At 35.2% G+C, this 12,310-nt stretch overlaps 2 protein-coding genes across 2 annotated transcripts; one reads left to right on the forward strand and one right to left on the reverse strand.

Moving 5' to 3' along the window:
• Nucleotides 1-1,447: 1,447 nt before the first annotated feature.
• On the forward strand, nt 1,448-5,239 carry LOC135148329 (uncharacterized). Its single transcript, XM_064083011.1, has 5 exons — nt 1,448-1,568; nt 1,641-1,774; nt 2,228-3,316; nt 3,932-4,400; nt 5,235-5,239. Exons 1-5 carry the CDS (start codon nt 1,448-1,450, stop codon nt 5,237-5,239), a joined length of 1,818 nt encoding a protein of 605 aa, XP_063939081.1.
• A 5,382-nt stretch (nt 5,240-10,621) lies between these two features.
• On the reverse strand, nt 10,622-11,140 carry LOC108197938 (zinc finger protein 4-like). Its single transcript, XM_017365676.2, has one exon. The coding sequence runs from the start codon at nt 11,138-11,140 to the stop codon at nt 10,622-10,624; it is 519 nt and encodes a 172-aa protein (XP_017221165.1).
• Between the last annotated feature and the right edge of the window lie 1,170 nt (nt 11,141-12,310).

Consider the following 12,310-nt stretch of genomic DNA (forward strand, 5'->3'; position numbering starts at 1 on the left):
TCTCTAAACTCTGATACATTGCATGATACTATATCTGTTAGTATTTGTTATTATGAACATGATCTACAACTGCATCTGTTATTCTCTGATCTAGACTCTGATGATTATACTCTGATTTGATAAACTCTGATATTTAAACTCTGACCCGACAAACTCTGATGACTTGAATTTTTCATGATGAAAGATACTCCTGTGAAGAATATGTTGCACTTAACTGAATGTAGTCATTAGCCTCTCTAAAGTCTGAATTTTGTGATATTACAGCTGTGGAAATCTTTAGCACACAACACATGAGTTAATTTTGTCACCTAGACTGTCTTACTTCTTAAATATTAGATATGTACTCAGAAAAGAATCTGCTTTCCTCCTCTTATGAGCTAAGAGTTAATAAACTTCAGTTATGGATCCTCAAGATATTTCTTCTCGAAAAAAAAAATAAATAAATAAATAAAATAAAATAAAATAATAATCATCTCAGGTACTCCTTTGAGATCTTAGAAAATTTGTGAAAGGAAAGATCCAAGTGCACTGCTGGTATTAAGCAAATGCATCGAAAATTAAGTTAATTTTTGGGGACTTTTCACATTCTCTGATTACTGGAGAAATACTCTGAGCAAACAAAAGTCTGATAAAGGTTATGACTCACTTACCATGAGAAGTTCCCTTTTCAAAAGACAAATGTTGTTCAAAAGAGAAGAAATTGTATACTCTGATCCATTTTGTAAGAAACTCGGCTTATGAGATGATTAAAACAGTTTCTAAATATCTGATTCTTTCTAATATTATTTAAGAAATTTGACAATCTCTGTGACATTAGAATATTCATGTTAACACACACCTCACTCCACTTCTGTGATTAACAATTCTTCTTGGCTTCGAGTAATTTTTGACTAGAGTTCAATAAATATTTGCAAACTCTGAGGTGCAAGTGTCATTTAGACCTTGAATATTTATCTCTCATCATTACAAGATTCTATGATCACTCTTTGATTTGTCATTTTATAAGTCATTTATTTAAACTCTGGTCAATGGTCAGTTTCTGATCGAAGTCCGAGTTAAAATAAATATTTTGGTCAAGATAATATTAGTTTTTATTATCAAACGGTAGAAAAACCATTTGTATTCCTGAGTGGAGAAAAACACGGTAAATAATTGTGTTTTATTGGTAAATGGTGCACAGTTGTTCAGATTCACACGCCACTCATAATTACTTCTCCACTACCAAGTTTTTTTACCGTTCAGAACCTGCCACGTGTCCCACTAACGCAGAAATCAGATTTTCGTATATACACTCGTATATATATCGATTTTGAATTTTTAACTCTTCACTTTTCACACACGATTTTTACTCTCTCTCTCTCTCAAACCCTCTTCTCATTTTCTCTCAAACATTTTGTCAAACAACATACCTGCATAACCTCAAACTCTCATTTTCTTTTCAAAAATCATGTCGACAACTGCTTTCGAGTTCAATGGAGCAAAGTTTGTCACCAACAATTACTCAGCCATTCTGGACAACGATGAAGCACCCAAGGAGTTTCATCTTATTCAAGATTTCTTGGCTCACAGTGAGCTGATGTATGCTCTGACTCAGCCATAGCTAATCTCTCCTTCTCAAGTTCTCACCCTCTGGAGATCAGCAAATTACGATGATGGAGGTGAAAATGGTTCTCCATCTCTCACCTGTAATTATGAAGGCCAAGAGTATGCTATCTCACCAGCAACCATTAGGAAGGCTCTTCATCTTCCTGAAGAAAAGAAATATGATGCTTCAGTACCCACTCAGACTTTGCGTGACATGATGATCTTTCTTGGGTATTCTGCAAGCACAGACAAAATGGGGGAACTTAAGCGTCCACACCTCTGCAAGGAGTGGAGCTTCTTCTATGACTGCATAACCAGGGCTTTTGGTAACAAATGCAGCAACTTTGATGCCATTCCCATCTTCAGTCAGCAGATTGGGTATTTTCTAATCCACAATCTCAAATTTGATATTGCCACATGTATATTGAGATTTATTGGTGATAGGAGAAAAGAAAATATGAATATTGTCTATTATTCAAGATTTTGTCAGCTTATATTTTCTTATGGCTTCCCTGATGTGCCCCTTCCTGAAAATGGAAATGAACTCCCATTTAAGATCACCAAAAGAGCTTTTACTGATCTGATTAAGAAGGATAGTAAGAAGAATACTGTACCTGTATTGGCTATTCCTGTGACTGTACAGGATAAACTGAAGATAGCTTTACCTGACAAGTATGAAGCCTTATTCTCTGATGAGAATATCCCACAGCCTCCATCTCCTGCTCATGATCCAATAGCAAAATTTGATCCCAAACCAACCTCTGGTTCTTCTCAACAAGGACCAGTTGAAAAATCTTCACCAAAAAGGATACTCAGATCTACCAAATCCCCAACCAAACCCTCCCCTCCTCCCAGAAAAAGAAGATTCCTACAGAAAATTTCAGATTCTGAATCAGAAGAAGACATTCCTCCTCCTCCACCGGCAAAGAGACTGAGAAAGAAAATAAAGCCAACCTCTATTACTGATCTGACTGTGGAACCACCACAATCAGAGGATCCTGAACAAGCTTTGATTCCATTCTCTGATCAATCTGCAGAGCCACTATTGATTGAGCCTATTTATGCACTGCCACTTGATACTGCTGCAGCTGACAAACAACTGTCAGAGTCCACCTCTGATCACAATGATCAGCCTGAAGGAACAAAGTCTGTTAAAGAGAAAGTTGCAGCTGATACTGATATATCAGAAAAACCCTCTGATGCTCCTAGTAAATCAGAGGATGCACAAATAGACATGGTCCTCCAGTTAATCCAAGATTCTCTGGTTCAACCTGATGATATTGTTGCAGCTCCTGCTCAGGAGATTCCCATGGCAGAAAACTCTGAGGCAGCTACTGAAGCTCTAGAGTCACATACTCTGAGTATTTTTCTTGCAGACATTGATGATGATGAAGGCACAGAAGTCACATCAACCCCCATTCAAGCTCCTGGTATACACTCACTAATCTCTGAGCCAGTCAGAGAAACTACACCAGAAAGGGTTGATTCCCCAGTTAAGGCACTGTCACCAGTCAGGGAATCCACTCCTTTTATAGCTCCTGCAGTTCCAAGTTCTCCAATTCCATTCTCTGAGCCTGTCAGAAGGAAAATTTGCCACTTGTCTTATAATAGCAGGATGTGCAGAACCACATCACCTTCTGTTGAAGACAGACTTACCTCTATTGAAGCAACTCAGGCTTCAATGAATTATACTCTGGCAGATTTGAGTGCTTCTGTGGCACAGCTGGTACAGGTTCTCACCTCTGCTGATGTCAAAAAGGGGGAGAAAACATCCAAAGACAAATGCAAACCTGATCAGCAAATAAAAAGGAAAAAGCCAGATGATGATAAGGAAGAAAAAGGGGAGATGAACAAACAGCAAAAGCTGCTGCAAATTAAAGAAACAAAGAAGAACAGTAGAGAAGCAGCAAGCTCTGAGAGACCACCTAGAGAATCTCAAAAACACAAATCTATGGAATTGACTGTTGTAACTCAAGCTCAGAGTATAAGTAAAGCAGTCAGAGATTCAGATGCTATATCTAAAGAGATAGATCTTGTGAACTCTGAAGTGGAAAAGAAGAAAGAAAAATTGGTTGCTGAAGCTGAAAAGCTGATTGAAGCTGGAGACCCTGAGTCTCAGAAATTTTGTCAAACTCTGAAGTTCAGAGGCAAAGAAACCACTCTCTTCTATAAATCTCCTTCCTTGCAAGCAATTGATGAAGCCATGGCAAGGAAAATCTTTGAAAAAGAAAATCCAGGAGTAGATATTGAGGCCATCAGACTTGAAGAAGAAAGATTGGCTGCTGAGAAGAAGAAGATCAGCAAAACAAAATCCGATGAGCAAAGACAGATTACAGATTCCTCTCAGAAACAGAAGATTCCAAAGCAAAAGGGAATAGTAATAAGTGAGGTGAATTACACTGACATCAATAGACCAAGAACCAGATCTCAAACTCAAACTCTGCCTGAGTCTGACTCAAAAGACAAAGGTAAGAAACCAGTTGATATAGTTCCTTCAGTTCCTACTATGCCAAAGAAATCAGTAATTACATTAGCACCAGAGAATCCTACAAAGAGGATGGTCAAACTGAGCAAGAGTGTGCATGTAATGGCAAATGTATCTGAGCAACCAGAAGAAAAGGAAGTTGGATTGGTCAGAAGAAGAAGAAAAGGTGAATCCAAATCAATTCCTGAGATAACTTTAACCTCTGACAATGCTCAAGTTAAAGCTCCAATAACTGAAGAAAAGGTTGAAGATACTAAAGCTTCTTGGTTGAAGTTAAACTCTGAGAAGACTCAAGATGATCAGAAGAAAAAGAGTTTATATGGGAGTCTTGGTACAAATTTATACAAGGAAAGCCCAATGCTCACCAGAGTAAGAACTCATGGCACCAGAGGAAAAGAAGCTTATGACACAACTGGTCTTGGTCACAGAAAAGAAAAGATTCAAACAGGCTCAGCAACTACTTTCAGAGATCCTTATCCTCTGACTGAAAAAGTAGGAGAAGCTGTTACACAGAAGGATCTTGATAAAGTTGAGTCAGTACAGGTTTTGATGGACACTCATGATGGGCCAGAAGATAAAGAAAAGATTGCTATATTTCTAGAATCTGGCAGAGTGTATAGAATATCAGAAGCTGATTTATTGCTGAAATCTCTGAGAGAGCTGGAACATTTTCACTATATGTTGGAGATCAAGAATGAAGCAACTCGGAGGTGGTCAGATCTGATGAAGAAAACAATTAGTGAAAAGAGAAGATTCTATGGAATAAAGTCTGATGATGAATATATTCCACAAATAGCTCAAGATGATGGTTCTGAAATTAGCATGGAAAAGAATAGTTCTGTGATGGAGACTATTGCAAACACCAGAATTTTGGGTTATAATAATGAAGCAGACAGGCCTAGAGTCATTCAGCTTGGAGAAGCAATGAAGAGAAGCAAGGCTAATGCCTTGAGATCAGCTATATACCAGACAGGAGATGAAGATGAAGAGTTAAAAACTGTCAAAGCTCAAATGATACAAACTCTGAAACAAATTGAAGAAGATCTGATTACCAAGTTTGTTAAAGAGAGCTATGGATATAGACTGATTGGATAATTAGTTCTGCTATGTTCTGTAAGTTGAAATTAGTTCTGCCTACTCTGTAAGTGTTAATTTATTTATGCAGATTAGTTACTTCATGCATTTGTCCTTGATTGTTTTTGACATCATCAGTAAATATATAGAACTTGTTCATTCTGTCTAATGCACAAGTTGGGGGAGATTGTTACATATTTGATGATGTCACAGGTATCTAACTTGTTTAGTGTGCAGAAGCAAATATCAGAGTTTAGCTGGAAATCAGAGTTTAACGACTGACAGCTGGATCAGAGTTTAAGCAATGATCAGAGTTTGCAGGCGGCTGATTTTCAGGAGCATATCTGACTAAATAAGGAAGATAAATATCAAGAGAGATTGTGCAGATCAGGACAGCAGAAGGATAGCTACTGATTAGATTATTTTAGGAAGCAGATAATTATAAATCAATCAGTAGATATCATGTAACTGTGTATATAAACACAGCTTAGGGTTTACTCTAGATGAGTTATCAATTGAATATCATTCGTGTAACCTAGCAGCTCTTAGTGATAAGATATAAATCACTAAGAGATTATTTGTAAGCTACTGTGATTTGTGAATAAGAGTTTATTGAGTTATTCTCTTATACTTGTGTTTGTCTTGGATTGTGTTCACTATATTATCTTATATAGTGAGTTTATTCGGCCTAACATATGTGTGTGTATGTATGTGTGTCTATATATATATATATATATATATATATATATATATATATATATATGGAAAGACTCGTTTAGGTTTTCATTGAGACCAAGTCTAATTTTCCCATGTACGTGTAAATTTCCTTGTAGGATGAGAAGTCTTGAAAATCATCCCTTTATAGAATCTAATCCGGTTTTTAATTAGCCATTTACTTAGTCAATTATTTATCCATAAATTTCAAAATTAATTAGTGCTTGGCGGGCCTAATTCATTAACCGCGCTTGTATTTGCACGGATCGAGGTCATATCTAATTTTTGCATTTATTGTGTCTTCTAGGGTATTTTTTTGGCCCTTATCGTTTTGCTCCCAACTTTCTGGAAACATTTTGAAATTATCGCGGATGTTTTTGTTCTTCGGTTATTTCTATTCCTCCTTTTGTTTTTCGGACCAAAGTTTGCATTTCCGACCTCTGTAGTTTGTAGGAAATAAAGAGAGTTGGTCGGTTTTCACCTCATAATCGATCACCGACCGACCAATTGTGTTGTTCTTTAAAACATGGTCATAAATAACTGATCGATAGAAAATGAAACTTTGAACCGACCGACGACCGACCGCTATCTTCTAGATTTATTATTACCATACTTGGTCGGAAATTACCAAAATTGGACAGTTTTCAAGGGAGTAAATTTCAGAAACGGCAGTATTTACATTATAAACTATACCATATCCTTGTTATTTTACCAAACCAACAATGCACAAACAATCACAAATTTCAAACCCAAAACAAAAAAGCAATATCCATTAATTTACTAAGACATAATTTAAAAGTTAACAAGCATTTATATACAGGGATAGGATCAAATAAAAACTTTTTTAAGTTACAAACTTACAAACTTTTTTTATTCTCCCATCGAGTTAATCCTTAGTTATATAAAGTATTCATGTTGAAAATTCTTTAAAAAACATCACAATTTTTAAATATAACGCATAAATAAATTGCGCATTCAACACATTTGTAACTGGGGTTCAACATCGAATGTAGAACACTAATTATCATTAGGTTGAATATATCTATAAAGATACTTAAACTATACCTCTATGGTTTGGGTGGGGTTTAGAAATATAAATATTAGTTATATAATATGTTTAACTTAGTTCTTACATTCAAAAATTAGTTTATGTACTTCTCCAACACAGTTTCAATCGATGTTCAACAAAATATGTTAGAAAATGTTGAACTCAAATTATATATATGTTGAATGCAGAAAATTTGTAAGTTTGTAAGTTTGTACCAGAACCCACCCCTATATATATATATATATATATATATATATATATATATATATATATATATATATATATATATATATATATATATATATATATATATATATATATCCCTTTAACAAAACGATCCAAACCATGCAAATACACTTTACAACTAATCAACAGTAGTTAGTTAGGTCTCGGTTAACAAAAGCAACATTTTAACAATTCATCATCCCCATAAATATTCATCATCCCCATAAATAATCATCATCCCCACCAATGTTGTTCTCAGAACTTTCACCATTAGTAACATCCTTATTTTCCTGCAAAAATTCATCATTTGTCATTATGTCCTACTACATAAAATACAAACACACAAATATTCACTAATATATCATTTCCAATTTACATTTGTACCATTTACATAAATCATACACTATATCATCTTAATTCACTATTTGTGTGTGTGGGCGCGCGCCGGTGCTTGTGTCAATCTATATGCACAATAAAGTAGAAAATTTAGTAGAAATTACAAAACTACGTGCACATAACATTACATCTATGATAATACTTATATAGACCGGAAACATATAAACCGCACAAATATATATATATATACTTATCTACGTACAGCTTGGGTTCCAGCCTCGTATTTGTTGCAAATGTCGGTCATGATTGTCGTGACAACGTTCACAACCTCTTTAAAGAAAATGGAGTTGAAGCTGCCTCTAGTCTCCGGATTAGAAACTTCGAGAAGGTTCCTAGCAAGACCTTCTAGCTCTGCATTATCCAACTGTGGATGGAAATGACCGGGGATTGCTTGTACATTAGTGAGAGCATGGGGAACGCCTTGCACAAATAGAAGGTCAGGTATATTTGAGCGGTTGGGGACAGAGGATGAGGAACTTGCACCTCACCTAGTCTTTTCTCTAAAACGGTGAGCCAAATTTCAACTGTGTGTTTGCAGGGACGGTTGAGAATCGAACAAGTCGATTCTTTTTTGGCTTGTTTGTGCGGTCGATCCTTTTTTGGCTTGTTTGTGCGGTCTGTTGTTCTTTGCATCCACCTCTCTATGGCTCAGAGAAATCTGAGCGAGGAGTTAGGTCAACTCTGAATTCATTTATCTGAATCTGTAATGTACTTTGATATTGTGGTTTGTTTTTGAACTATGAAGTACTCTGTAATGTTATTATGGAGTATACCATGGAACGTAATATTTAAATTCATGTTGCTTAATTATTTACATTCTATTTTGATTCCAATTTCCAATGTAGGTGTTTTTGTAGTTCAATTATCAGCTAATTCTTTTTTTTGCACAAAGTCGAGTTTCCGACATCCGTAAGATCGGTTTTTGTTTTTCAAATCTGTTCGGATTTGGACCGGGTTTGGGTTTGGTGAAAATTTTCGGGTTTGGATTTGGATATCACATATATGCGAACTGATCCTACCTGTTAACATCCCATGATGTATTTGCTCAAGTTAAATCATTTAATTCATATATTGCTATTTGTGAAAAACTTAAAATCAAATAATCAAAATCAAAGATAAACTTATAATAATAAAAAATTATGTATAATATATGAAACAACCCGGGTCAAATCCCGAGCCTTTTTCGAAAATCGGGTCAAGTCCCGAAATCCGAATCCGAAAATAAGCCTAAATATACTGGCCCAACTGCAACAACTTGGGTAATCCACAAGCCCACCACAGGCCCCCAAAAGATCATGATTTGTTGGTGCAATTGGTAGTAGTACTTATGCTTATAAACTGAACTAAAGTCTCCACACGACTCGATGTGGGACTGGGGTGTTACAAACTCCCCCACTTAAATTCCTGACGTCCTCGTCAGGCCGAAACGGATAGCCCATAGGCCCAGATCGAACCTCCCTAGCCATTGTGGGATAATACCGGCTGGCTTCGTGTCCCCGCTTCCGGATCTCTGTCCATTGCGGGATAATACCACCAGCCTTCGTGTCCCCACCTCCGGCAACTTGACGAATCAAGCTTTCGAGAACCTGGCTCTGATACCATATGAAACAACCCGGGTCAAATCCCGAGCCTTTTTCGAAAATCGGGTCAAGTCCCGAAATCCGAATCCGAAAATAAGCCTAAATATACTGGCCCAACTGCAACAACTTGGGTAATCCACAAGCCCGCCACAGGCCCCCAAAAGATCATGATTTGTTGGTGCAATTGGTAGTAGTACTTATGCTTATAAACTGAACTAAAGTCTCCACACGACTCGATGTGGGACTGGGGTGTTACAATATATAATTAAAAATGATTCAAATATTGATTTGAAGAACAGTATTGGATGCATACAAAAGTGTATGCAAATATTTGGTTTAAGTACTTGTGAATCTATTTATACTAACCTTTTACCACTGCCAAGCACGGGTATATAGGTCGTAGTTTATTTTTTTAATTTTAACATCAATTTATTGATAACTTAGTATTTATATTAATCAACTGATTATATTTTCTCACGAAAGTTCATCTTTTAAAATTTTTTATCTATTGGTAAATATTTTTTTGTTATTAATATGTGATATTTTATTATGCAATTAAATTTAAATCAGATTTTTCGTATTTTGTATATCTTTCGTATGATGAAAAAAGATACTCGCTCCGTCCCAAAATACATGTCGCTTTGACTTTTTGCACGTAATTTGATGTGCAAATAAAACATACTTCTATACATTATTTTTGAAATTTATTTTTTCTGAACAAAAGTATAACATCCATATTTTTATTCAGAAAAAGAAAATTTGAAAAATAATATATAGACATATGTTTTATTGGCACCTCAAATTACATTAAAAAAGTTAAGGTGACATGTATTGTGGGACGGAGGGAGTATTTGGGTGTAAGAGATTAAAGTTGGAAAGGGTTACGTAATGGTTGGTGTTTGTATTGCAATAGAACACATTCGAGTTGAAAAGAGTTATCTGAAGGTGCTTGTTAAAGAAATATATTCAAAATTGGATATTTATAATTTTACTTTTAATGTCATTATAATTGTTTTTATAAAATATTATATGATAATATGTTGTCATCTCTAAGACTAAAACTATTTAACAATGTAAGAGTAATATGAGAGAGACTACCGAACAAAAAAATATAACCAAAATTTTGAACTACAAATTATATCCATGTTGACTATTATTATAGTATAATACAGACACATTATAGTTTTCACAAATCAATATATACACTTCCTCATTAAAAAAATTGAGTTATTATTTTATGTAGTTTTCACTTTTTTTTATATATGTCATTTTAAAGGATAATGAAACTCTTATTTAATCAATAGCACTATAACTCTTTCATATACAAATTACTTATTTAATTCATTGACCGAATTGGACCAGAAATATATATAAAGAGACATTAATAATTGGAAAAAAAAAAACAAAACATTTATATGGATATTGGTAGAATTTCCAATCAATCCTAAGGGCAGTAATAATTTTGGCAAATTAAAAAAACAAGCAGAAATAACGGTACAAGTAAATTCCCTTCCCCTAGAGCTTAAGATCCAAATCCACAGCATTCTCTTCTTCATGCCCTATTGCAGGACCGCTTCTTGCTCCACCGGGTAGAGGAGCGGTGGGTGCAACAGAAGGCCCCAACAGATCAGGCACTTCAAAAAACCTGGAACTTCTGATGGCATGACCCCGTTGAGAGGCTGGTGGAGGAAGATTCAGGGAGGATCCTGCCGCAGGTCTAAGAGGTGTCAGAGCAGCTGATGCGGTAGCAGCCTGAGTTGCATACTCCTCTCTTCTCCTCTTGTTCTGAGGATTGATGCCCTGGTAGTGGGTCTCAGCCTGCCGCTTTTCCGCTTGACGCTGCTCCTTGTGAGCCTTTTGGTGCCCACCCAGGGCCTGGTGGGTAGAGAAGGTTATGTCACAATAAGCGCAACCATAAGTTGTTGCACTGGCCGGTGCTATGTTGCTGGTGGTATTCAGTGATGTTGAAGAATCGGCCGGTTGTGTCCTTCTAATGGAGGAAGAGGACGAGAAGATAGAGAAGGAATTAGACATTTTTTGGTGCAGCTAGAGATGTGTTCGGCTCAAATGATGTTTGTGTTTGTAAGAATACCTTTAAATACATAACTATGTCATATTAAGTGTATCTTATGTATTTATTACTAATGTAATTTATTACAAGATACTGGATTTACAAATCTTGTATCTAAAATCTCTTTAATCGGATATTATATCAAAAAAATATCTACATTAATTTTATATATAAAAAAATCTATTGGATACGATTTTTATTCATTCTAACTAATTAATTTTATGCATGCACTTAATTTCCTAAAATCTTAATGATGAGTTTGCTAGAGACTACTCGGATAAATTTGTCAAACAAACAAAATAAGAGTATACCTCTTTAAATATATGATTTTCTCGTAATATAAAATATTCTTCACAATTTTCATTATTAATGTAATTTCATACAAGATATCGTATAAAATCCAAATATACTCTTATTTTGTTAACTAATTTATCACATACGCAAGATTTTTTTTTTTTTAACTAATTTATTTTTTCCGGTCATTCTAGTTTCCTTTTGTATATATGGTGGTGAACATTATATGCAAATTTATCATATGCTATGTAGATTTTGGAGTTGGGCTTTTTGGACTACACATATATTGGAGTCTTAATTTGAAGACCCAATATACTTTCTTAATTTAAAATTCTACATTAACTACGGTGTACATGTCCTGATTGTATAATAGTACATACACTTTAGTATCTCTTTTTCCACCCATCTAAAGTCTGTTACCGGTCAACTATTCCTGCAGTTTTTATCCTAACCCAAACTAAGAAGCTATTAATATAAACACGGCAGAAAAGAATGTGGGACTAGAAAATGGACATATGGGGATTAACTTCTTGGATCATTTGGAGTACTACAAAAATGAGTTCACCTACGGGGGCTTCATCATCTTTTTAATTCATCATTTGCAGAACAAACGGAAAACTATAATCTCAAAAGAAAATCATTGTGGAACAACTCTGAAATTGATTCACCATTTGCAGAACAACCGAAAAAGTATAATCTAGAATGAAAATCATTGTGGAACAACTCAGGAATAAATTTAAGGACAACTACAAGAAGCAGAAGAGGTAAGCATAGAAAAAGATGACCTTTATGTCTCATTCACTATATGACCTTGGCATCTCATAATTAGCCCCAAAATC

This window comes from Daucus carota, chromosome 8, assembly GCF_001625215.2.
Source record: "Daucus carota subsp. sativus chromosome 8, DH1 v3.0, whole genome shotgun sequence".
In the NCBI taxonomy this organism is placed as follows: Eukaryota; Viridiplantae; Streptophyta; class Magnoliopsida; order Apiales; family Apiaceae; genus Daucus; species Daucus carota.